General features: G+C 40.8%; 1 protein-coding gene and 1 long non-coding RNA gene across 5 annotated transcripts in view; one reads left to right on the top strand and one right to left on the bottom strand.

The window, feature by feature from the left end:
- The window catches only part of ATG14 (autophagy related 14), a 45884-nt gene that overhangs the window by 8369 nt on the left and 9685 nt on the right, over window positions 1–27830 (bottom strand). The window contains exons 2-11 of one of the 4 annotated variants that reach the window (XR_004987571.2): window positions 24736–24798; window positions 23432–23474; window positions 21646–21727; window positions 19365–19602; window positions 16628–16857; window positions 15490–15607; window positions 14009–14099; window positions 13843–13928; window positions 9771–10147; window positions 7031–9312 (exon numbers count right to left, since the gene is read on the bottom strand). Coding sequence is in view for 3 of the 4 variants with exons in the window: in XM_036436047.2 (XP_036291940.1) it covers window positions 9841–10147; window positions 13843–13928; window positions 14009–14099; window positions 15490–15607; window positions 16628–16857; window positions 19365–19602; window positions 21646–21727; window positions 23432–23474; window positions 24736–24798 (1258 nt within the window). In the remaining variant the exon portion in view is untranslated. Of the gene's footprint in view, window positions 1–7030; window positions 9313–9628; window positions 10148–13842; window positions 13929–14008; window positions 14100–15489; window positions 15608–16627; window positions 16858–19364; window positions 19603–21645; window positions 21728–23431; window positions 23475–23648; window positions 23717–24735; window positions 24799–27830 lie in introns of those variants that run through there. The other 3 variants (XM_036436047.2, XM_036436062.2, XM_045580363.1) reach the window with 3 other exon arrangements.
- LOC123651053 lies at window positions 52–27565 on the top strand. Its single transcript, XR_006741356.1, has 4 exons — window positions 52–614; window positions 1037–1111; window positions 24852–24921; window positions 27454–27565. It is a non-coding gene; the product is annotated as an uncharacterized LOC123651053 (long non-coding RNA).

The raw sequence follows: 27830 nt of genomic DNA, 5'->3' as shown, positions 1-27830 counted from the left end.
GATGCTGAGCAGGTCTTCCCTGTTAGACACCTAATAATGACACTTCTGATAAGCTGGATCCTGCAGGCTCACTGACTATGACAGGACTGAGGAGAGGCTGGGAACACTCCTTCTCTGGCCTTTGGGCCACTCAGGAGGCCTTTGTGACACCTGTCCTTGCCCCGTGGGAAGCCCCTGCTGATGTCCACACACCGGAGGGACGGCTGCACTGGCACCACAGTCTGCCTTTGGGCATCGGCAGTGAGAATGAGAAGAATTTTACAAACCCCAGAACCCAAGATACTTCAGGGGTAGGTCAGGGTCAAGAGTATAAAACTAAGCAAGGCACAGAACCTTTCTTGGCTTGAAGAAGGATCATTTTGTGTTTGGGATCAGATTATTTGACCAGCTCTTAGGAATCAGGAAACCTAGTCTGACCCAACCGAACCTCCACTGAACCAGCCCCTCCCGCAGAGGTGTGGGGATTTGGGGCTGATAAGCTCCATGCTGTGTCACGGCCCGTCTCTTATCGAGGTTACAGCTTTGCCAACGTGGCTGTTTCTGTTTTCATCTTCCCACTGGGTTTTAGTAAAGTTAATGGTGAGGGTCTTTCCTCCTGACTCACCCCAGCTGAGGTATGTTGGAAATGCTTTTTTTCTTTTAATTAAAAATACTTTTCTTTCAATTACACTTAATATACACTATTACATTAGTTTCCAGTATAAAACATGGTGGTTAGATATTTATATAGCTTATGAAGTTATATATGACATTTATATGACTAGGAATGTTGGAAATGCCTTTCAGCCGGAGTCCCCTAGGCTGAAGTTTCCAGTGTTTGTCCTTCCCTGTGGTTTGCTCTAAACCAGCAATCTCAGTGGACCTTCCTGTTAGGTTTGTTGTGATTCCGAATGTAGGATTAAAGGAGACACGCACATACAGGACTTACAGTACAGTTCAGTGTATGGTAAGTGCCCAGCAAGTTAGCTATCATTGTTGGCTCAGGCTGGACACACAGGATAAATAACACTCTTGCTTGGTTTTTCCCCGACTCAAGCCATTCCAGATCTGGTTTTCACATGGGACACAAGCTGTGACTGAGGAGCTGACCTGACCCGGAGCAGAGGACACGGTAAGGACATGGCATGCCCTTCTCCCTTTCGAATGATGTGGCAGGACCCAGTTCCCAGTGCTCTGTGTGCACCACAGAGGGTTTTAGCAGGTGGGATCAAAGGGTAGCCCCTCCCTGGTCTTCAGTTCTCCCCTGAAAAAGATGCTGTGCTTCAGAGCCCCCTAGTGCCAAGCTGGGGGAACTGGCCCAGTTTTTATTTTCTTCAATGGTCACAGGCTACCTCCTTCCTACACCTTGCTGTAGATTTTAGACTTGTACGAGTCAACAATGGCCCTGACCGGTTTGGCTCAGTGGATAGAGTGTTGGCATGCGGATGCAATGGCCCCAGGTTTGATTGCAGTCAAGGGCATGTACCTTGGTTGTAGGCACATCCCCAGTGGGGGGTGTGCAGAAGGCAGCTAATGATGTTTCTCTTATCAGTGTTTCTAACTCTCCCTCTCCCTTTCTCTCTAAAAACATCAATAAAATGTATTTTTTTTAAAATATTTTATTGATTTTGTACAGAGAGGAAGGGAACCTCGATGAGAGAGAGTCATCGATCAGCTGCCTCTTGCACACCCCCTACTGGGGATATGCCCGCAACCAAGGTACATGCCCTTGACCGGAATTGAACCCGGGACCTTTCAGTCCCCAAGCCGACGCTCTATCCATTGAGCCAAACCAGTTCCGGCTGTATTTTTTTTAAAGAGTAAATGTGGAAATCAGGATCCTAGCCCTTCTCCCTTCCCCACTCAAAGAAAACTTCCCCTTAGCTTTTGCTCAGAGGCTCTGATCCACTTGGCCTAGTTTTTATCTCCTATCCCTCACTTCACCATTTAGAAGAAAAAAACAGGATTCAGAGAAATCTGGGAGAATCGGAGAGCATCTCCCCCATCTCTGGGCAGTTTGACTTTGTCCCTTGCCCAGGGGAGGAGGTAGCCAAGGAAGAAATGAATTGGAAATGGACAAAGGGCTAAGATTGAATTTCCCGGCCTTGTTAAAATGACTGGCTTTAAACTAGCCCTACTGGGTTGTGCCCGCAGCCAAAGTACATGCCCTTGGCCAGAATCGAAGCTGGAACTTTTCAGTCTGCAGGCCGACGCTCTATCCACTGAGCCAAACCGGTCTCAGATGATTCTTATTGCTCTTTGCCGTTTCCCACCTAGTATAAGAAACCTGAAGGGAGGCTAAAGGGGTCACAGTTGGCCCCATGGGAACCTTCTTAGTTAGGGATGCTCCACGGCAGCCGAGGACTTTTGGAAGTAAGTCAGTGTGCATTTGGTGTGATCTGGGTTTTATTGTTGCCTGGGACTCCCCTGGCGGCTGGCTCCTTTGGGCGAACTGCAGAAGGTGAGGGTTGGAGATCCCTTCCTGGGCTCTATCCAGCCCTCCTCCCCTTCTAACTGGAACTTTTCAGGGCCTCCCTGCCAACTTGTTTGGATTGACTTCGAACACTTACTACATGGCCATTCCCAGCCATTTTCCAGGGCTTTAGTTGCCTTCATTCCTTCTTCACTCAGTTGACCGGCTATTCACCCTCTCTTTCATCCCATAGCCTGCCACATACGACAGAATAAAGCCACCCTGCACCAACACCCTTGTTGCCACATGCCGTAAACTGCACCAATAAGAGCTGGTGTTATCTAGCTCTCAGGATCTGTAAGGGACCACATTCCTTTAAGTGCATTCTCTGCTGTGCTCAGCACCCCACATGACACTCTGGGAATCTGATAGCTTCTAATCCGTTTTCCTTTGGGTTCAGACAAGCTAGTGTTGCAATCTCTGTGAGTTGGTGAAAGTACCTGTGTGGGAAATGTGCAATCCCTTGTGTTGACATGCACACCATTCCTAAATTTGTGGCCACAGCTGGTGTTTGCACAACCTCATGGGAAGAATAAATATCACAGTGGTTATGCACCCTTGGGTGACATCCAGTGTATTTATAGCTAATACGCAGTATTCTTTGGCTTAAGGAAGACCAGTTAGGCAGCACCCCAATTTTAGATGGCTTATTTGACCTTAGTGTTATTTTAGAGGAACAGAGCCTCTTGAGTTAGTGGCTGGGAGCAGAGTGATGGCAGACATGCACTGCAATGACCCCTTCAAAGGCCCACACCCACTCTTTAATTAGCAGGGAACAGACATCAGAACCAATTAATTTTAGGTCTCTTTGTCTCAAATTTTCTGGATTAAGATGGACTATAAGAAAGTTACGAATTACATGGTTCTACTAAATTTTGTTTTTCTCTTTGGAATGATAAAACACAGCAGGGATTAGGTTCTACGGTTAGCAATTTGGGGAATATTATACCACTCAAATTACTCTTGGACATCCTGTGTGTGCATCACCCATGGAGGATGACAGACAGTGGTGGGGAATGTGTAAGAAGTGTAAGATGGGCCACTCACTCCTGCAGAGTGACAAGCGGTGTGCAGAAACACACTCGGGGAGCAACAGACCCCACCGCCAGTTAACCGACATAGAATCACCTGTGCTATTTAAATTATTTCCCTCCTACCTGACCCACCCCCTTTAGAGAATCAAACAGTTTTTTACAAACTGGAATTTTCAGATGTCTGTTAAGTAGTATAAAGAAACTGATACAGTTCTTTACATAAATAAATAAAAAAGTGTGCAAATTTATTTGCCAGATGGCAGTAAAATTCTTTTTACAGAGAGGAGAGAGGGATAGAGAGCTAGAAACGTTGATGACAGAGAAACATCGACCAGCTGCCTCTTGCACACCCCCTACCGGGGATGTGCCCGCAACCAATGTACATGTCCTTGACCAGAATCGAACCTGGGACCTTTCAGTCCCCAGACTGACACTCTACCACTGAGCCAAACCGGTGTCGGCCGCCAGTAAAATTCTTAATTGGATTTTAAGTTATTGGTGTTGAGTTGTATGAGTCCTTTATTTAATTTAGATATTAGCCTCTTATTGGAAATATCATTTACAAATATCTTCCATTTCATTGGTTGACTTTTTGTTCTGTTGATGGTTTCTTTTGCTGTGCAGAAGTTTTTTATTTTCGCCTTTATTCCTCTTGCCTTGAAGTTCACAGAACACCTCAGAAACCAAGGTCCATAAATTTAGTGCCTGTGTTTTCTTCTATGTATTTCATTGTTTTAGGTCTCACATTCAAGACTTCAATCCATTTTGAGTAAATTTTTGCATATAGTATAGGATAGTAGTCTAGTTTCTCGTTTGAATGTGGCTGTCGTTTTCCAACACCCATTTATTGAAGAGGCTTTCCTTTTGCTCTTGTGTAATCTGGCTCCTTTGTTGAAAAGTAGTTGCTCATATATATGTGTGTGTGTTTATTTCTGGGCTCTCAATTTTGTCTCATTGGTCTATATATCTTTTTCTGCCAATACTATAGTGTTTTAACTTAAGCTTTGTTCTTTTTTAAAAATTGCTTTAGCTATTTGGGGTCTTTTGTGGCTCTACACAAACTTTAAAATTTTCTATTCAATATATGTGAAAAATGCTATGGGGATTCTGATAGGAATTGTATTGAATATGTAGATTTCTTTTGGTAATATGGACATTTTAGTTAATTCCTTTTTCCCCCCAATTACAGTTTACATTGTTTTATTTTATATTGGTTTTCTATGTTCCGAATACTGGTTAGACAATTATATACTTTATAAAGGGGTCACCACCCAGTGTTTCCAGTACCCACCTGTCACCATTCATAGTTATTACAATATTGACTATATTCCCTATGGTGTACTTTATATCCCTGTGACTATTTTGTAACTACCGATTTGTACTTCTTAATCCCTTCACCTTTTTCACCCAGCCTCCCAACTACCTTAGTTTGTTCTCAGAATCTATGAGTCTATTTCTGCTTGTGTGTGCATTTATTTTGTTTTTTAGGTTCTATATATAAGTGAAACCAAAAGTTATTTGTCTTTCTCTGACTTATTTCACTTAGCACAGCTGTGGATTTACTCATGCTGTTGCAAATGCTAAGATTTCATTCTTATGGCCAAGTAATATTCCACTGTATATGTGCACCACCATTTTTATCATTTCATCTATTGGTTAAGTTACCTGGGTTGCTTCCGTATCTTGCCTATTATTAATAACTAGTAGCCCTGCACACGAATCCGTGTGCTGGTAGCTTGCTGCTGCCCTCCTGTAGCTCTCTGCCCGCTGCCCACCCTCCTCCTTCCCTCCCCCGTCATAGCTTGCTGCCCTGCACCCCCCTGTAGCTCTCTGCGCCTCCCCCCCCTGTAGTTTGCTGCCTCATCTTTCTACAGATCCTCGATCCGGTTACATGGTCAGTTGTTACATCTCACAGTGTAACCAATAATTAGCATATTCCTCTTTTTATATAGGATGCTGCAATGAACATGGAGGTGCATATATTCTTTTGCATTACTGTTTTGGATTTCTTTGGATATGTACTCAGAAATGGAATCCCTGTTTCCTAAGGCAGTTTCAGTTTTTATTTTGTGAGGAATCTCCCTACTGTTTTCTATAGGGCTACACCAGTCTGCACTCCCACAACAGTGCACGAGGGTTCCCTCTTCTCCACATCCTCACCAACAATTGTTTCTTGATTTATTGGTGATAGCCATTCTGACAGGTATAAGGTGCTCATTGTAGTTTTAATTTGCATTTTTCTGATGATTAGTGATGTTGACCATCTTTTTCATATGTTTATTGGCTGTATGTCCTCTTTGGAGAGTGTCTATTTAGATCCTCTGCCCATTTTTTTAATTGGGTTTGGAAATCTTTCTAAATTTTGAATATTAACCCCTTATATGATGTATCTTTGGCAAACTCCCTTGCTGTGAAAAAAGCTTTTTAGTTTGATGTAGTCCCATTCTTAAAATTTTTTTGTTACCCCTGTAGACATATATCAGAAAAAAATACTGTTAAGAGAAATGTCAGAAATTTTACCGCTTATGATTTCTTCTAGAAGTTTTATGGTTTTGAGTCTTACATTTAAGTTTTTAATCCATTTTTAGTTTATTCTTGTATATCATGTAAGAAAGTGGTTTAGTTTCTTTTTGCATATATTTGTCCATTTTGCCAACACCATTTATTGAATAGACTGTCTTTATCCCATTGTATGCTCTTGCCTCTTTTTTAATATATTCATTGACCATATAGGAATGGGTTTGTTTCCAGGCTCTCTATTTTGTTCTATGTATAGATATGTATGCCTGTTTTTATGCAAGTATCATGCTGTTTTGATTACTACAGCCTTGTAATACAGTTTGATATCATGTAGCATTATACTTCCAACTTTTTTTTCTTTCTCAAAATTATTGTGCCTATGTTTATCTTTGTAGCTGAGATGGGTCTCCTGAAGGCAACATGTAGTTTTTAATCCATCTGGCTACTCTTCCTTTTGACTGCTAAGTTCTGTCCATTTACATTTAAGGTGATTATTGATATGAGAGCTTACTATAGCCATTTTATCTTTTATTTTCTGGTTGTCCTGTGTTTCTGATTGTTTTTGCCCATGTGATTCATTAGGTTTATGTTAAAAAATTTTCACACATAGTCCTTTTTATTCTGATTGTATCTTATCTTTATTTACCTGAGCAAGTTCAGTCCTTTTTCTCTTCCCCTTTAATGTCCTGTTGTCACAAATTATCCCTTTTTATGCTATAAATTAATCCCTCCCTGGGGGACTATTAGAAGATACCATGTCACTGTAGAACAGCAGCATCATGTGATGGCTGCCAAAGAAAAATCCGTCTTTAGAGAAAGTATGTAACTGGTAAGCAACCAGGTTCCAAGCTTCCTAAAGATGTACCGTTATGAATACCACCATGATCAAAAATTTTTTTGAAGTATTAGCAGGCATTTTTCCTTGCTTGGCAAAAAGTCCTTTAAAAAACTATCCTATAAGTTATATAAAATTATCCATGGCTAGATCTCATTAGAATAATTAGTTTGAAAAAGACATACATACTAGCAAAATACTGGTAAAAGGTTTATTGTAATAATACAATAAAAGTTTAGAAAACATTTGTATGACTCAAACTGGTTTGGAAGTTGCAGAGCAATGGGAAATTCCTGCAACATGACACCACGGAAGAGAGTCTCAGACACTGTTCTTTTAACAGCATGCCACCAAATGCTTTTTTCCAAATTACCAACACACGAATCCTTAATGCATCCTGTCTGCTAGACCCAATGCTGACATGTTTTTCGTCTTAATGTACAGATGTGCAAAACTTTTCTTAGTCATACTCCATTACCAAAGTCTTTAGCAGACCATTTTAAGCAGCCTATTGGTGCCTCTGGATTTTTATTAGTATTATTTTGTTTCAACAAATCATTTCAATGTGGAATAAAGGACCAAGGTCTATGGCTTTTTGTTTAAAAATAAAACCAGCTTCAATTTTTTTTTTTTTAAAGCTGTTTACATATGGTTCTGGCACCTACATGAAAGAATTTAATGAGCAGCAAAAAGAATAGAAAAAACAGTGGTTGAAATGTATACTTAAGAATATTTAGAGGGTGGATCCAGTGCAAAATAATGAAAACCAAAATACCTCAGCAGTGTAAGCCAGTATGTTGGTGTTCATAACCACTAAAGGGTTTGATCATTTAACCCTAAGTAAAGTGCCTCTAGTTCATAACAACTAAATATACCCTATCATTCCCTATATTTCCCATATCCTTGCACGGTTTGTTGAATTACTCTAGCTTGTGATCTCTGGATTCTGTTCTTAAGCTTCATCTCACATTCATGGTTTCCAAGAAGCTTACTTAAGAACCATGACTATTGTGCATCTTTCAGCTGAAGTCAAGCTCTACCCTCAAGCCCCAAATCCCAGTTTTTCAGTTCTTGAGACTAAGCTCTTTGTGAGGGCTGGAAGGACCTGGTAAGTCTCACCTCATGGGATTTTCCATTCACTCAGTGTTCGTTAAGTCAACCACTCTATGAATTACAGGCCTGGATGGTACAACACAAGCCCAGCAACATGAAGCTAAGCAGTTAAGAGAGAGCCTGTTTCCCCCTAAAGCGGCAAATTCACATTCAGGGAACTTGGGACTCCTGGGTAGGAATAAACAACCCTCGGCAACTCTACCCCAAACTCTGCCGAACACTAACTATACCAATAGCAAAAGCTAAGTAGCACCTCGGGTTTGGAGGAAAGACCAAGTCTAATAATTACAATGAGAAAAGAAGCTAGGGCAGGGCAAACCCCCAAGAGATTTATCTGAGGTACTATCATGCTAATCACACTAACAAGATATGGTGATAATGCCTGTTAGGAGTTTTTCATAGGATTTCTTTTTGTAGTTACATAGGATTTTTTTTTTGTTGCAGTTATTAAAAATAAACTACTTACATATTTGTACATAATGCCTCTCTACGGTTTTCTTGAAAGATTGTCACTAGAGAATGACAAGAAAATGAGCTGAAAATGGTCTGTTGGTGAGGAAACAGCCTGCCCTGGAGCGGCCCCCACGAGAGGAGACCGGCTGTGACTCCCTCAGCGTCTCTGAGGAAGGTAGTGTCCTTAGAGCAACAAAGCCTTTTAGGAAACAAGCAGGATGGCTTTCCCTGGAAAAACCTGCCACCTACTAAATCCCTCAGGAACAAATTGGACACCTAATACTAAAGGCCACTGTGTGGCTTTTAACCTGTGCCCAGGCAGGCATTTAACTTACATTAGCAAACAACCTTAATGACTTAAATCTTTCACTCATAGAAAATAAGTTTCATTTCAAACTGCACATAGTGTACAATAGATGGTAGGAATTCAATAATCTAGGTAAGAATGAACTAAATTCCACTCAGAATGTAAGAAAATAGGTTTACAATCTCTAGGACATTATTGCAGCTAGAATTTCTCCTGTTCATGGATGTGGGTCCTAAAGAAAAGAGCTTAGTTTCTTTGGTGTGTGGGGAGAAAGAAAAACAGGAATGTCTGCACAAGTGAAATAATTTTTAAACTACTCCCCGCCCCCCCAAAAAATACCACCCTTCCAAACAAAACCAAAATCCTTGACCTAAAAAACAAACATGACCAAATTATACAGAAATCAAGTATCTCAAATTGCCTGCTGGTTCTCTGTACAAAAATGATCGTATAAAAACAAACTCATATTAAACAGTTTTTTATCTTTCAAGTCCTAATCATTAAGAATCAGTTCCATGAGATTCAATCTCTACAACATAAAGTGACAGTAATAGTCTCAGCATCACGAGGACCAGCATGTCGGCCTGTGTCTGAGTACCCCCCTGTGACCAGGGGGAGCCTAGATGAATTTCTGCCTCAACAGAACTGGCCACCTGCACTGGTCCTCCTTCCACCAGCACTAGTCTGCGTAGAAGGACCTTTGACCCCTCTGTTCCATTATCCTCAGCATGTCTGTCACCACCATTGGCCATTTGACAAAGAAATGCCTATCTCTCTGCTTTAAACAACAAAAATAGTTTAGCCTTAGAGAGTTTGGCCTGTGGACTGAAGGGTCTCGGGTTCGAGTCCCGTCAAGGGCACATACCTGGGATGCAGGCTCGAGCCCTAACCCAGACTGGGGCAAGTGCAGGAGGCAACCAATCAATGCATCTTTCTCACATTGATATTTCTTTCTGCCTCTCCCCCCCTCTTCCACTCTAAAAATCAATGGAAAAATGTCCTCGGGTGAGGAGTAACAACATCAAAAAAAAGTTAAACTTTTTGTTCCAGGCATGATCTTACCTAAATACATAGTTAACTAGTTTACTTTCCTGATGCAAATCTGGCACGTCTTGATCCATGCTCGTTAACGGTGTCCAGTGTAAGCTTTAAACCAGGAGGTCACCGAGGCTGCAGCGGAGGAGATCATCCCGCCCGCACTGCTGCTGGCGATGGGCGGGGTGGCCTGGGTGCTCTGGCTCTGGAAGACCTCCACGGGCTGGGAAGGGATGTCACAGAACCGGGGGCTTGGCAAGTTCTCCCAGTCTGTGCCCAAGTCGGTTTCCTCGTCACTTATGTGCTCGTCTCCACTCTCATCTGATTCTCCAGCAACTCCGGGATCCACAAATTCCATGGACTCTTCGAGGTCTGCTCGCACTTCAAAGGGCCCCGACCTGTGTGCCGACAGTGAAGGGTCGCTAAGACACCACCATTCTCACAACTCGTGACAGCAGGTGACAGAAGACCTGCTGGCACAGAGGAGACCCAGAGCTATCACTGCATCCGTTCCCCAAGTCTGCACGGTGTCCACTCACTGTTGGTCTATAATTCAATTTTCTCTATCTAAATAACTGCCATCCAATTAATGAATAATACCACACGTCTCAATTCTACCTACTTTATTTGTGAAGACCCTGGAAGACCATCCATTCTGATCCACAGTAATGATTTTGTTTTAAACAACTGTACTATCTGTACATTCCAATGACACAGTTTTGACAAAAACAGTCACATGATGTATATACTCGGGTATATTAATTAGTGGAACAAGTATCAAATGGAACACAGAGGAAATTAATATGTCCTCTGCCTATGGAAGCCCTCAGTTATTAAACTCAAGACCCAAAGGGGCCAAGTGCTATGCTGTGTACGTGTTAGCAAAGCCTCCTGGGACTGGTGTCAACAGCCGGCTCCAGCACATTTTAAGATCATCACATAATTTTCTAGGGACATGTTTATGGCATAAAATGAGATGTGATTATTTAAGATATATTCATTTAGCATAGGACAGAGCCCTCTAAATGGGGCTGACTCAAGGGCAAGCCCAGAGAAAACTCAGATTCCCCAGGAAGTCCACCCCTAATATAAGATTGCCAGTTTTCCTAAACCTCCATCAACACCGGATATCATGTCCTTTCCTTTTGCTAACCTGAGAGATGAAAAATGGAAACCTGTTTTGCATTGCATTTTTTTTTATTCCTGATTGAGGCTAACCATGTTTTTCATCTGAATTTCTGACTACTTGTATTTCTTTTGTGTGAACTGCCTGCTTGAATACTTTCTATATTTTTTTTTATGAGGTTGCTTGCCTTTCTTTATTGACCTGAAAGATTTAAGGGGTCTAGCTTTTAATCCATTGTCTCTTATAGAGATTGTAAAAGATATCTATTGCTTGCCTTTTAACATTGTTTATGGTATCTTTTACCAGAGACATTTAGAGTTTTTCCATAGTAAAATGTCTAACTCCTTTGCTTCATGGTTTTTGGGTTTTGTGGCTTGCTTGGGAATCCCCTCTCCACCCTAGGATTATAAACACTGCCTTTTCGCCTACTTATAGTTTTTAAAATTAAAGTCCTTATTTCATCTGGAATTAATTTTTTATGTCAAATAAATTCAACATTTTCCCCAGGTGAATACCCAACTGGCCTATCACCTCTGAGCTATTATGATTCAACATGCCACCCTTATCATATATTATATTCCCACATACACAGGGTCTGTTCCTGGACTCTCTTCTATCCCTCTAATTGCTCCACTGATTTGCATGCTAACAGGGTCTTGTTTTAATTACCTTTTTACTATGTTTTAAAAGGGGCCGAGACCATCCCTTATTAATCTAGATGGTGCTTCTGGTTAAACATTAGAGTCAGCCTGTCAGAGTTCCATGAAATATCTGCTAAAATGCTCATCAGGTTTCCTTTTTGGGAGAAGTAGCACTTTTACAATACTGAGTCTTCCTCTCCTAGAGAATCACCACCCTGGCCTTCTTTCATCAGTGCCACACCCCATACAGTGCTGGGCAGACATTCAAAAATTACAAGTTGAATATTTTTTTAAAGTTCCAAAATTTTCTTTACAAAGATTCGCATGTATTTTTTAAGGATTACTTCTCTATAGTTCATAGCTTTTGTTGTTAAAGTAAAAGAGATCTTTTCCCCATTACTTTTTTTTTTTAACAAGTTGTAGTTGGCACATAAGAAAGCAACTGTTTTAATGTATGTTGATCTTAAATTTAGACACCATACAAGCATCATTTCTAATAGCTTCATAGTTCTTTTGGAAATACAGCTTAATCATGCCATCTATAAGAGAGCAGCTTAGTTTCCCTCTTTCCAATATAAATGCACTTATTCCTTGTTTAAAATGCCTCCAGAGCCAAGTTACCACAGCAATGAAAGTAGGGCATCCTTGTTTCTTCTGATGATAGGGCACTGCCCCTAAATATCTATGTGAGCAATATGCCATTAAACACAGCTTTTGCTCAATGGTAGGTATCCTTTATTAATAATCTTTTTAATTTGATAGTGTTCTTTATTAAGGGGAGCTAAATTTTATCCATTGCTTTTCTGGCATCTATATCAGGTTAGTCCTATGTCTTTTTCTTCTTTGGTATGTTAATGTGATAAAGTTACTGTGCGTGGGTAAAAGCATGAGTACCTAGTACTTGGGAGTCGTCAGCCAGATGCGTTGGGACCTGGCTCCACCACTTTTACTGGCTCTGTGACCATGGGCACCAGTTACTTGGCCTGCTAATAAGCCTGTTACCCTTGTGTAAAAGTAAGGATAATAATCCTGGCCTGGCTGCTGAAGCTCAGTTGGGTTAGTCAACCCATGCACCAAAAGGTCACCAGTTTGATTCCCCATGAGGGTACATTGCAGCCTCAATCCCAGTAGGGGGCATGTAGGAGGCAACCAATCGATGTTTCTCTCACATTGATGTTTTTTCTCTCTCCCTTCCTCTCTGAAAAAGTCAATAAAAACATATATTTTGTTTTTTTTGCAAAGAGAGATTTAAGACATGTAAAGTGTTTAGCCCAGTGTCAATCAATATTAGTTCTAATAATAAATTTCCTAACATTGACCAATTTACAAATAAGATACAGAGAGAATAGCAAGCAAACAGGTGGAAATCAACCACTAAAATTGGGATGGATTTCTAAAGGTTTTCTGTGGCTCTTAAATTGATGGAAGGGATTTGGGCTAAGGGGTTTGAAGTCCCTAAACAATGGCAAAACACTCAAGGTGAATGTGTAGTTTCCTGGAGAGAGTCCACAGCTCTTTCCAAAGTTGACTACGGTTGTAGCCAGGGGCAGGGAAGAGGGGAAACATGACAGTGGTTGAAGGCAGAGTGTCACAGAAAGTTTACTGCAATGTGAAGGAAGCCAGGCATCCTGGGCAGTGGAGGGACTCCCCTTGAGCCCTGGTTTGTGTCAAAGCAAATGAATGATGGGAAAGGACCCCACAAGAATTTTCCCCTTTTATTTGTCTTTCAAAAGTGCAAATACAATAGCCAAGCCTTATCTGCAGAAATGAATGGACAGACCTCTAAGAACAAGGAAAAAAGGTAAGCACCTAAAGAGGCTCTTGGATGCGACCAAAGATAAGCCTCATGAGTGCCCTGCTTTTTATGGGCTGAGAAACTGAAAAGACCCCATAGACGGTCCTGATTGGTCTTTTTTTGTTATTGACACCGGTTTTTAAGCTAATGGATTTTAAACTCTTCATCCCATAAACATCTCCTACCCTTTACCCAACCAATGGGGGCCAGATTGACTCGGTGACTAAGAGAGAACTGTGAAGAACTGTATGTGAAGGAATAAGCAGGCACAAAAGAAGATGCACAAGCAACAGGCTAGAGGAGAAACAGATGTGGATTAAAGGAAACAGCGTTTGATCTTCAGGGACAGCACAGGAAAGGCCAGGAACCCTCGGGTTCCTCTGTTTTAGGTGTTAAAAGCTATGAATTTTTGTCCGGTTTGGAGATTTGGGGCTGAGGAATAGGCCTCTCTACACTGCCAACACGAACAGCTCCACTTAAAAGTTATCACAACAGTACCACTCCGAGAAAATCAACAAACACCCTTCTTACCTGCCTAGGTGTTCAGAATTCGGGCTGACCAGGTACATTAGATTCCTGAGGGTATGCAGTGGTTGTAATTGATCTAAATTTACATGCTAGAAAAAAACAAAAAATTGATTACTATTTCCAACCATGTTAAGAAATTAAAAATTAGTTCACAGCACATTTTCCATACCTGAGAAAAGCACAGGTAAAGAATATTCGCATTCAGTTTCTTTACTGCTCGAGTAAATTTCTGTCTGCTGAGATTTTCCCCACAAAATTCACTGTAAAACAAACATGATTTGTAAAGTTGTATTTTCTTGAGGAAATTCTATGTTAAAACGTTCAGTTTGAAGAGTGTGCTTTACACTGCAGTTCAGTATAAAACTTACCCTGAGGCCTGTTAAATGTACTTAGAAACGTTCTAAGAATGAACTATTCCCTTCATGGAACAATTTCACTAAATCTGTAACAATTACAAATACATAGACCCTTTGACTAAGCAATTCCATTTCTGAAAATGTATTCTCCACTAATACTTGCAAACTAAAGGAACAATGAATGTGTAAGATCATCCACAAGTGTCAATAGAGGGCTGTACAATCCGGGGACCCTTACACAAAGGAAACCTCTGCAGCTGCCCACTTTATGCAGGGTGAGTGCGGAAGGCCGCACACCATTTGCACTCCTACCTTCCTCTGTGCTTGCAGCTCTCTCTTCCAGGGCTTTGCAGGCCCTCTCTGCTCACAGCCTCCTTCCCCAGGGTCCACTTGGCTTGTTCCCTTCCTCCCTCAGGTTCACTCATGATCACACACCTGCCCACTCAAACACTGCAAACCCTTCCCTGCCTCCACATCCCCCTTTCCCTCACCCTGCTTGAACCTTCTCCATGACACTTGTCACCATCTGACATCCTGTTTATTTGTCCCTTCGTTAAAGTGAAGGGCCAAAGGGGTAAGGATTATGCTTTCATCACCATTGTGCCTTCTTAGCACCTAGAACAGTGCCTGGCACATAGCAGACAATAAATATTTGTTAAATAAATACAAACTGAAAAAGCAAGGTGTTTAAAACACCTTTGTACGGCATGATACCTTCTGTGTTTAAAAGATGGTAACCATATTTATACTCGCTTGAAATGCAAGGATAACTAAAGGTTGGTAGGAAAGCATTAGTAGGATTTGTATAGACTGTAAACCTTTACTGTTTTTAAATTTTAAACCACATGCTTTTGTTCTAAGAAAATCAAACAGCGTTAGCTGGGTAGCTCAGTTGGTTAGAGCGTTGCTAATTTGATCCCAATGAATTTATAAATCAAGTGAAACAACAAAGTGATGTTTTCTCTCTCAAATCAATTAAAAAAAAAAAAAAAAAACACCAAAAAATTGTCAAGTGTTTACACAGTTCTTGCACATGAGCACACCCTCTGAATATCCTGGGTTTTCCTTCAGTTCTTTTTTCAAGTGGGAGAATTCTCTGTAGTCTTCTCAAACACTTCACATGCAATTGTAAGATAACACCAGTTTGTACCACATGAGGCTTATGGAATTAATCTCAGTATCTATGGTCATTTCCGTCTGAATAACACTTAAATTGTTGATTAAGTTGAACAAATGAGAACACAAAAAGAGCATACGAGATCCACAACGAAGAAGACATCGCTCAATTACTTGCCTGTTGCACAGCTTTTTGGGAAGATTTATGTCGAGTATATGAGACAAAATGTTGGCCAGCTGAGTCGCATAGCACAGCGCAGCGCTGATGGTGTGGGCAGGGTTGTTATGCTCCATGTCTAAAGTGTAAAAACAACCACCACACACTAAACAACATTAATTTCAACAAAAAATACGAATGAACCTACATTTTATGATTTCTAATTTTATCATTACATTCTTATGGTAACGTTTTACTGCTTCCTAATAAAAGGTCCATGTTCCATTGCTATGATTTTCACTGAATGACACCTAAGTAAGTAGGCCCAGCATAAATGACATAAAAGTCCCCACCCACAGCACACTCAGTGCACAATGCTTTTGATGACTGCTTGCTTCCTGTCCTCCCCACAGAAAGGGAAGGCACACATGTCTGGGTGACACCACATGAGTGTCACTAGTACATGACAGAAAGCACATCTCACTAAATATTTGCTGAATGACTAAATGAACAATCTCACCAAAGAAAAGCTACAGGGGGTTAAAGGATTTCTCTACTGTGTATTCAATCTCCATTTAGGAGAGCTAAAACAAGCTCTTTACAAAGTTAAAAACTATGGATGGGACTCAGGCTAACTAGGCCTCTTTAAATAGTGAGGTCTTTTTATGTAAATAAAGCAGTATCAACCCCCAAAAGGTGAAATATCTAAAATATATGTTTCCAGCACATCCACAGATGGTGAAACAGTATGTGGTATATCCATGCAATGGAATGTCATTCAATCATAAAAAGAATGATACATCAACAGTGCTGATACATGCAACAATGTGGATGAAAGCCAAACACAAAAGACCATGCTTTGTATGATCCCATTTATGTGAAATGCCCAGAACAGACACAACTAGAGAAGCAGGGCACAGATCAGTGATTGCCGGGCTCGGCTCCGAGGAGGGCGCTGGGACTGACTGCTTCATGCCCTGGCCTTTCCTGTGGGCTGATGAAAATGTTTGGAACTAGACAGAGGTGATGGTTTTATAGCACTGTCAATGTACTAAATGCCACTTAATTGTTCACAACTGTTCATTTTGTTACATAAATTTTACCTTGATTAAAAAAATACATGTTTATAAAAGTTTCCAAACACTATCTTGCTTCTCACCAGGCCCCTGCGTGGTTTTCTTCTCTTCCACCCAATTGTAGTAGGCAGAGTAGTCCCCGTTGTTGGGAAGGCTGATCCATGGCCCTGTGATGCTGATGCTGGTGTCCCCATTGTGGTCGTCACAGACCCATCTTCCTGAGTGGTACGTCGTCCTCCGGGCTTCAGCAAGCTTGCTCACGGTGCTGGAGGTCATGGCACTGTCACTCTCTGAAGACATATCCGCGGGGTCTCTAAAAACCAGAAGATGCATATGGGTTTCAAGGGACTGGGCTTTAAAGAGCAGGCAACATACTTGCCAGATATACAGAGCCCTGGGAAGCAGCACAGCAGCACAGGAAGTGGCGTGGAACATGCAGAGGTAAGTGACTGCTATCAGAGATGGAGATCAAACCAGCTGTGGCACAGAGTCCATATGGGTGTACGGGGGCACTGTGAGCAAGGGCCTCAAATATCAGGTTCTCCAAAGATTTGGTAGCACTATCCCTTTATATGCTTGGAAATTTCTGGGGGCCCCAAAGAGCTTTTGTGTGTGGGTTAGGTCTATTGAGCTTTACTACATAAGAAATCCGAGAACATTTTAAATTATCAATTCATTCAAAAATAATACTTATTACATGTTAACATATCTGAATTTTTCAAACCAAAAACAGTAAAGAGTCAAATAACACAATACAGCACTGATCAAGATTTTTTTAAAAAAACCTCTATAATACCCAAATATTTCAGTTGTTCTTTCATGTATAATAGTGTCCCATGGAAAAAACAAAACAAAAAAAAACCCTACTGCTTACAATTCATTCAAGTGCTTTTCCTCGAGCCAACCATGGCACATGGGTCTGCAGCAAAAGCAGTTTCTGCACACTTTCCATTTCATCATATGCTATCTTAAAAAGGTGTGTTTGGAGGGCAAGCCAATAAAATTTAAACAAAAATATTTCCTACTTCATCAAGAACATTCTTGTTGCAAAACTGTTTCTTTTTTTAAATATATTTTATTGATTTTTTACAGAGAGGAAGGGAGAGAGACAGAGAGCTAGAAACGTCGATGAGAGAGAAACATCGACCAGTTGCCTCTTGCACACCCACTACTGGGGATGTGCCCGCAACCAAGGTACACGCCCTTGACAGGAATCATACCCGGGACTTTTCAGTCTGCAGACCGACGCTCTAGCACTGAGCCAAACCAGTTTCGGCGCAAAACTTTTTTATCTGAATACTGCAAGTACATGGCAGAATACAATGACTGTTACTGCAGCTTGGTGTCATTGCCCTGAAAAGGTTTTACCCACCATGGCTTTTGAGCCACCAGTGCCAATGTCAACATAGTGAAAAAGGAAAATAAAGTGTTAGTATATTATATAAAAACAGTTTGACTGCATGGAACCCCTGAAAGGGTTACAGGGACCCGGAGCCGTAGACCACACTGGGAGACCTGCTGGTCTGAAGCGTGATGGGAATGAAGTCACAGCAGGCACAAAGGCACAGGAGGGAAGAACACGGTGTGTGGGGAGCAGAGACAGTCAGTGGGGTTGTGTAAATACACAAAGGAAGTGCCAGGAGCCGGTATTAGAAAGGTGGGTAGGAAATGGGAGACTGGGAAGGGCCTTTTGCACTGCACTAAGTTTAGATTCTGTTCTCTTGGCCAGTGGTTCTCGATCCTTTTTCCTTCAGCCACAAAACATATAGCCTAACTCCTAACAGCTATCATGGTTAAAGCTGAGGGTGAGGGGGACCAGGACAGTTTCAAGCTGTAATGCTACTCCCTCTTTCTCCCACTCAAGGAAATTTGAGAAATAAAAATGAACACGAAATCTTATTAAAGGGATAACTTCAAAATCATCAGCTTAAAAAAATTAACAGAATATACTAATATATACTAACAGAAAAGCATAGGTAGAAAAGAGAAAGTTTTCTCTTCTGTGACTTTGTCTACAATTGTGAATCTCCATTCCAATATTGTTGTTGCCATCTACCATAAGATTCATAAAGGAATCAAATCCCCGCAATATTCCTTAGACGTTGCTGCCACCAGTTAATTTCTTGTCCATAAATTCTGTTAACTCAGGAGGGTGAGCTTTGCTCATGTGTCTACTCATCGAGTTCAAAGCTCTCTCCAAAAGGAATCTGTGGCCTCTTTCATGTTCCCATGGCAGGCAATTTAATTTGGCAAAATGTTTGTTTTGTCCAGCTTTTTTACCCGCTTTGGCCTGACTGGCTGTCTTTTGAGGGTCACCATGTACTACTGCTAAGAGTAGCCTGAAGATACCCGGTGCCTGACAACAGCCAGTCAGCAGTGAAAGGCTGTCACCATGTAAGAAACCCCAAGCACCAGGTGCTTTCTTCCACGTTAGTTCCTGACCCTATGTGAAGTAGGCATTTATTACCCCTGACTTTGAGGTTCAAGAACCTGCCTCACAGCATACAACTAATAAACAACCGGACTGGGACTGCGGCTGACACGGCCATCAGGTGGTTTTTTGATCAGGGTGAGTCAGCACCTCCTCGGGAAGCTGTAAGTGTACACAAGCTCCTCCGAGGGCCACCGCCCTTTCCCTTGGCTGCCTCCCCACCTTCATGCAGTGTGCAGTGTTTGCTGAAGCAGATAAGACCTCATTCAGTTTAATTACCAGGAAAGCCAATGGCCCCAGAATGAGGTCAAATAAGTGAGGTGCTGACACACTTAAAAATATTTGATTTTTGGAACCTGATCTAGAGTCAAAAGACTTGCTTACTGTACCTCGCACCAGTCTTCACTTCCTCAATTGGAAAAATGACAGAGGTGAGCTCTAATATATGAGATCGCCGAAGATCTGCCAGACGCTCATAATGACTTTTTAAGTCGATGGTCTTTTTTTCTACTAGGTCCCCAAGTTTGCGGTTATGCCTCTGAATCTTCTCCTTTTTCTCTTGATGCCGTTGTGCTCTAGTATAAAGCTTCTGATTCTTTTCCTTGGTTTTGAGAAGGCCTTCAGAATCTAAAATAAATCAAACTCAACAATTATCTCTACAAATAGTTCCTGGAATCTCTGAACTCCCGTAGGTTGTGAGCCTGGCAACCAGCCTGCATTACGTTCTAAAGAGCAGGGCTCGGGACCCCGGCACACCGTCAGAACCACTGCAGCAGCAGACTCAAAGTGTGGCCTATGCATCTGGGTCCATCTGCAGACTTCTCCCAATCAGACAAGAGATGTACAGAAATATAATACAGACTAAGTTTAGAAAATGTTTTCTTTGACACGGCAATTTGACATTGCTACAACATTCAAGTGTATGAACGCTTTTCTAGTAATTTATTTCATTATACTTTATAAAAGTACTGTTATCAATTTATGACAGATTGGAAATCAAAGAGAAAACTACTGGTCTTTTACTACAGTTTCAGAACCACTGACCCAGTCCCCATGTATGAGTATATTTCTTAAATCCAGGGTGGGTCCCAAGATTCTCTCTCTAGGTTTTAAAAAGGTTCCCAGTTCTCTTTGCCAGGGATGGAAACTACTGTTTTAAGTTCACTGCTTTAGAACCATTCATTTTATTCTCTGTGGCTATTGCTTTTGTATTTTGGTGTGAGGAATCTATGAGCGCTGATCAAAGTTTTAAATTTGCTCACCAGAGAAATGCACAAGGTCAGCAATTTGAGGCGGTTCTCAGATACCTGGTGGCCAAACCCTGGGGTGAACATCACGGACGCGTGGGGCAAGAGTTCACCAGGTTCAAGGTTAAATGACAAGTCCCTACACTGCTGCTGAACCAGAGGCTCTGGAGACTGCGTACCAAACCCAGTGAGCAACTGGCTGTCCGCAGTCCCGGGTGCCCCTTCATCATGCTGCCCTGCTTCTCTCGTTAATCCTGTGAAACTCCACAGAACTGTATGAGGAAAACGTCTTCAAAGGAAGCTTTAACTCCACTATGCTCCCCTTACAAGATACTGCTTCTGAAAGCAATGAATAGGAGAGGGATTCACAAGGTCTGATGGTGACTCATTCTAAACTTTAAACACTGATCTTCAGAAATACACATAATATTTCCAAGGATGTAGGATTTCTAAGCGAACTCTCTTAAATCTTGATAACTACCTATTGATATAGAGTATCAGTAAAAGTATAATGTAACATTAATACAGATTAATGTTACATTATATACACTACATAAAATACATACATAAAATACACTAATGGAGGAAAAAAATATTCTATGCCTCTGGTAGGAACTAATAATTATAAATGGACCAGAGGCCCAGTTCATGAAATTTGTGCACGGGGGTGGAGGGGTTTGTCCCTCAGCCCAGCCTGCACCCTCTCCAATCTGGGAGCCCTCAAGGGATTTCCAACCCCATTTAGGCCCTATCCCATTGCAGTTGGACATCCCTCTCACAATCCAGGACTGCTGGTTCCCAACCGCTCACCTGCTTCTGCCTGCCAGCCTTATCAACACCTAACTGCTCCCAGGCCAGCTCAATTGCCCCTAACTGCCCTTCCCTGCTGGCCCAGTCACCCTTAACTATCCTCCCCTGCAGGCCTGATCCCACCAAACTGCCTTCCCCTGCTCCTGGTTCCCCACCAAGAGTCCTCCTCTGCTGGCCTGGTCACCCCTAACTGCCCACAACTGCCCTCCCCTGCAGGCTATCTCTTGGTGGCCATCTTGTGTCCACATGGGGGCAGCCATCTTTCACCACATGGGGGCGGCCATCTTGTGTCTTGGAGTGATGGTCAATTTGTATATTACTCTTTTATTAGATAGGATTCCAAGTTAGACTCTCAGTCCTCTTAGCTAAGGCAAATGGGAAACATATGTTCCTTAACATTTTTAAAGTGAGAAAGGTAGCCGGTTATTTAAAGGTCTTTATATAAGAATCCCTTACACAAGTGTTTCATAAGGAGAGGAAGGTAAGCAGTAACTTTTCCAGGTTGCTGTTGCCCCTGCTCCTCTCTCTTGCTCTGCCTCTCTAGTTTATTAATCCCATGAATTTCCACAAGAGCTCTTTATTAGGGCTGGAGGGAGGGGGTCCAATTACTTACTTTTCTTCATTTCTTCATTTCCTTTGCATATTGTTTGTTTCAGCTGTTCAATCCTCATCTTGCAGGACATTATTTTCCATCTCTTAAAAAGTATGCAATAAATATCAGAAATTTTGGCCTCATAATTAACATAATTATCTACCCAGTATCACCACTCATTTTTCAGGTATATCTTAGAAAATATAATGAAAACTGTTACATTTATTATAGCTTCTGTAACTACCGTGTTTTTCGGACCATAAGACGCTCCGGACCATAAGACGCACCAGTTTTTAGAGAAGGGAAATGAAGAAAAAAAGATTCTGAAACAAATAGTGTCCTAAAATATTTTATGTGCATTAAAACCCAACATCACAGTCATAAACACATGTAATCAACACTGTAAACAGCAGCATTTAGAACCATTTTAGAGCCGGGCAAGCACACAGAGACCACACAGAGCCAGGCAAGTAAAAAAACTTTTTTTTTAAGGTATATGTGTAGGCTGTATTTGGACCATAAGACGCAGGGACTTTTCCCCCCCACTTCTGGGGGGAAAAAAGTGCGTCTTATGGTCCGAAAAATACGGTATGTCAGATAACCAAAAAGAAAAAAAAACTGTGTTATTATGGCTCAATGCAGAAGCTGTTAGGAAATTAGAGAGAAATTCACAGAGAAAAATGTTGTAGTATATTCTCTTAACATGTTCTGTCCAATATATAGCCACCTGTCACATGTGGCTATTTAAAAGTCAATTAAAATTTCATAAAATAACAAAATTCAGCCTGGCCAGGGTGGATCAGTGGTTGAGCCACATGAACTAGGAGATCAAGGTTTGATTTCCAGTCAGGACACATGTCCAAGTTGCAGGTTCAATCCCTAGGAGGGGGCTTGCAGGAGGCAGCTGATCAATGATACTTTCTCATTATTGATGTTTCTCTTCCTTCCTCTCTCTAAAATCAATAAAAACATATTTTTAAAAATTCAGTTTCTTACACTACCCCTATGTCTTGTGTTCAACACCACATGTGGCTAATGGCTACCATCTATATTGGTCTGCGTAGATATAGAACATTTGCATCATCACAGAAAGTTCTGTTTATGCCCAAAGGATTAACAAAACAAACAAACATAAAATGTTTTCTTTTATGGCTTATCAAGGTTCTCACTCCTAGATCACATAAAAACTTCCCCTATTTTCACATTTTTATGAGTTAACTTTTCACATTTAATCATTACTCCATCTAAAATGTGTGTTTATAATGAGTACGTTTTCTCTAAAAGGATAGTCCATTGTTCTTATATTTCTACTGGAGGCCCGAGGCACGAAATTCGTCAGCCGGCCTGCACCCTCTCGCAATTCAGGACTGCTGGCTCCAACCACTCACCTGCCTGTCTGCTGATCTCCCCTAACCCCTCTGCCTGCCTGCCTGATCACCCCTAACTGCCCTCCCCTGCCAGCCTGATTGCCCCTAACCATCTCTGCCTCAGCCCCCGCCTCTGTGGCTTTGTCCGGAAGGAGGACTAGACGACGGAAGATGTCTGGTTGACCTGGTCTAATTAGCATATTACCCTTTTATTAGTATAGATTGCCACCATCAGACTTCATAACCTTTACAACAGCTCCCTAATGAACTGTCAATATCCCATTTTTGGTAACAATAAAATATCTGAGAAGCCCATACTACAAATATATTCAAAGATGAACAAAAACAAATTTAAACTCACAATGATTTTTTAAGCACCAACTTAAAAACATGTAACCTCAAGTACAAAGAATATTATTTAAATAGTTCTTACAGCTTACCAACTGATCTGTTATCCATTTTCCGTCCATAGCTTTTAAAACTCTGTATGGAGAAGAGAGATACTAAATAAGCCCATAAAAATTAAATTTTATAAAGCTCAAAAATGTAAAATCAACAATTTTTAAACATAACTTCTTATAAATGGCTTGAAATAGCAAAATGGGACTGAAGCACTTAAGTGTTTTCCAAATTCTGTTCTCTGCAATTTTTTCTCACCTCCTTCTTTTTGCCTTAACACAGCCCAGAGCCTTTCTGTAGGCATTAATCATAAACTTCCTTTGTCCTCAGTCATAACTAATAATTCCCATCGTCATAATTAATGATAGTTACAAGAGAATTCATGATTAAAAATGCTAAGATACACAAAGAAAAGGCACAAATATTTGTGCTATGGAGTAAAGTGCTCTGTAAAAACAGAAGTTTCTGCCTGTCCAGTGTGGCTCAGTTGGCTAGAGCACCGTTCTCTACACTGAACGGTTTTGAACCCCGTCCTGGTGTGTGCAGGAAGGCAACTGATCACTGTTTCTTCCCTTTCCATTTGTCTCTTTCTCTTCCCTTCTTTCTTAAAAAAAATAAAAATAAAAAAATAAAAGAATAAGCATGGGGTTAGGGAAGGATTTAAATATATAAATAAATAGTTTCTATGGTTGAATAATTAGAGAAATAACCAAGTTAAATTAATCCAAGCAGGTTTCTCTAATGTGAAGCATCTCAGGCTATTTAATCCACTTATGAATGTGTTCATCTGACCAGAACTGGGTCAGTTTGAGATGGGAGGCTCTGTAGGAAAATTCTCAAATCCAGAGTGAGAGAGATGCGCCAGTGGAGCTACGTAATAACTCAGATTCCAGGCCTCCCGCCAGACCTACTTAATCAGAATAAGAATCTGCATTTTAACCATTATCTCTGTTGATGAATTCTGATATAGATGATCTGCAAAAACATTGGTAAAGCTAAACGGAAGCAATAACAACCTATAGGAGCCACCATCACTAACTTAAGTCTAACATGCCTGCTGTCCTGGACCCATGTGCCTCATACCAATGATCAGGCTGGGGGCTTAATTCATTCATCCTGTCACTAGTGCCTACTGTGCACAGGCACCGAGTCTGATCCCAATATTTTCTAGAAACTGGATAACTCTCCTATTTTGCTTCTCCAAGATGCACTCCTCTTCTGTACGTTCAGATTGCATCCTAGATTTAGTAAGTTAGCAATCCATAACTCTGCACACCACAGCACTGAATTAACCCAATGATGACTGGATAACCTCCACAACTTAAAAAGCCAAATGAAGACTCACTCTTTTTGAAATTCTTCCTGCTTGCTCTTAAGTTGGCTTAACCGTTCCTTCTTGTCTATAAACCTGTAAGGAAAAAAAAAATTAATGTTTTACTTAAATATTTATTTTTTCTTCAGTTCAATCAGATTATATGAACTCTCGGGAAGCCAATCGTGTCTGCAGACTCACCTGGAAATGTCACTGAAAGTAAGTACTGTACACAACTTCTCAATGGGATGCATGTGGCTGCTCACTACTTGGTTATTTTAAAGTTAAATTCAAACTCTCAGCCTCAAAATTCTGTCATGGGTTTATAAAGTATGTCTATAGGTTTCCACCGCTAGGTTAAATTATTTCCAAACACACAAATTAAAGTACTAATGTGAATTTGAATTAAAAAAAAACACACACACACACACACAAAAACTGAGGCTTTTATTACAAAAATTAGAGACCTGATGCACAAAATTCGTGTAAGAGCAGGCCTTCCAAGCCGCAGCACCTGCCTCAATCCTGCGGCTGCAGCCCTGGCTTCATCCAGAAGGTCATCCGGACGGACATTCGGTCGATTTGCATCTTATGCTTTTATTATTATAGATGACTTTTACCCTAGGCAGTTTGGCTCAATGAATAGAGCATTGCCCCACGGACTGAAGGGTCTTGGGTTCATTTCTGATCAAGGGCATGTACTTCCGTTGCAGGCTGGGTCCCTGGCCCAGGCTGGGGCAGGCAACCAACTGATGTATCTCTCTCCCCACCCTCTTCCTCCCATTCTCTCTGAAAATCAATGGAGAAAATATCCTTCGGTGAAGATTAACAACCAAAAAATAACAATTTTAATTATTAAGCTTAATTTAATCCTGCTCTCACCTATCAATTTGTTCCTTATATTTTTAAAGCACAATTTTTTCTCACTTATTTTATTGATAGTAATTTGAAGTTACAAAATTAATAAGTAAAAGCTACCAAGAAGAAGGGATATCATATTGCAATGAATCTCCTCTGTCAGTCTTCTACTCTCATACTTATTATTTTCTTCCTGTTACCTGTTTGGTGTTTAGTTTGCCCCTTTTTTGCAGTTTACGGTAAAAACTCAAATCATTAATTTTATGCCCCCCTCCCTTTTTTAATATAACCATATAAAGTTATAAATTTCCCCCTAAGTATTGTTTTAGCAACACTAAAAATGTTGATGCAGAATATTCAGTTTGAAATTTCTAATTCTCCTTAAGATTCCTCTGACTCACAAGTTATTTACAAGTATATTGTTTAATTTCCAGATATAATGGGCTTTCTTAGTAACTTACTGTTATTATTTTCTTAATTCTGAGGTAGTCAATCTCACAATATACTGTGAGATTTCAATCTTTTGATTTGAGACTGCCTTGAATTTGGTTTGCCTGAGTGAGAGCTCCACGTGCACTTGAAAGAACGTGTACTCCACAGCTGCTGCTGGTACAGTGCTCTATAATGGCAACTAGCTGAAGGTGTCTGTCATTCAGATCTTCTAGATCTGTGCTGTTCAATATGGTAAACACCAGTCACACGTGGCTACTGAACACCTGAAATGTGGCTTGTTGCTTAATAAGGATTTGATTTTAGAATTGCATGACTAACATTGTGCAACTGATTTTCAACCAAGTTAACAGTGGCTCACTATTTTCAAGGAAACAGTGGTGCTACAGCAATATGGCATACAGCCCAAGAACAGGCTTTTGCCCGTCTCCTGAATTTCTAGCCTAAATGAAAGCCATTTAACAGAATAACAGCCCTAAAAATATCTTTCTTACAAGTCTCTCTAAAACACTAGTTTAGTAACACCATGTTTGAAACATACCACCCAAATGGTCTAATTATGACCATTTAATAGCCACTCAAAATGTACAATACATAATATATTAAACAAAAAAGCAAATCAAGCCCAGCCAGTAGTTGAGCATCAACTCATGAACCAGGAGGTCACGGTTCGATTACCTGTCAGGGCACATACGCAGGTTTGGGATTCGATACCCAGTTGGGACCTGTGGCGAGCCAGGGGTGCCTGAAACCAATAAGGGTTTACTCTCATGTTGATGTCTCTCTCTCTCTCTCTTTTTCTCTCTCTCAAATCAATAAAAATATATTTTTTTAAAAATTCAGTTCCTCAGTTGCACTAACCACATTTCAAAAGCCTCAAATGGTTGGCTTCCACCATATTGAAAAGTGTAGAAACAGCCGGAAACCGGTTTGGCTCAGTGGATAGTGCGTCGGCCTGCAGACTAAAAGGTCCCAGATTCGATTCCGGTCAAGGGCATGTACCTTGGTTGCGAGCACATCCCCAGTGGGGGGTGTGCAGGAGGCAGCTGATCGATGACTCACTCTCATCGATGTTTCTAACTCTCTATCCCTCTCTCTTCCTCTCTGTAAAAAAAAATCAATAGAATATATATTTTTTAAAAAAAGAAAAAGTGTAGAAACAGAACACCATGGCAGAAAGTTCTATTGGGTAGCACTGCAATGGCCAGTCAGGTGGTGAGTACTAGAAACTCAGACAAATGTGAAATATAGACAAACCCAGAGACTCATCAATTAACTTAGCAGTCTTATATTATGTGCCCGCAACTTATAACAAAGAATCTGCCACAATTATTAAGAAGTTCTGTAGCTGTGTACTCTTGGACATATTATTTATTTTATGCTTTCATTTTCTTGCATATAAAAAAGAGAAACTAATGTGGTATTTATTTCTATCTCACTAAGGCAATGTGGTGATTCATGGTACCGTATTACTGAAGGGTATGACAAACTGACAAGATTCATCAAACCATGCAAAAAAAGACAGAAGATGATAAAATATTGCTTTTAGAAGTTATGGAAGTTGTCCTTTCAGATGTCATAAAAATGCCCCTCCACTTTGCACTAGAACAAACTGGGAGGACAAACAACTTAGTTCAGCTTTTAAAGATGGTTGATTCTCTTGGGCTTTTGTGTACACACACACACACACACACTTATAACAAATATGCAGGAATAAACGGAAGGTAATTCTTTCTGTACCAAACAGTTCATGAGTCACAGTATCCTTGATGAAGGAAATTAAAACTAAATGGTGTTAACAAAGCTAAACAGCAGATGAT

Source organism: Pipistrellus kuhlii, unplaced genomic scaffold (assembly GCF_014108245.1).
Source record: "Pipistrellus kuhlii isolate mPipKuh1 unplaced genomic scaffold, mPipKuh1.p scaffold_m20_p_1, whole genome shotgun sequence".
In the NCBI taxonomy this organism is placed as follows: Eukaryota; Metazoa; Chordata; class Mammalia; order Chiroptera; family Vespertilionidae; genus Pipistrellus; species Pipistrellus kuhlii.
The sequence above is the reverse complement of the archived record's forward strand: the minus strand, read 5'-3'. Positions and strand labels throughout refer to the sequence as shown.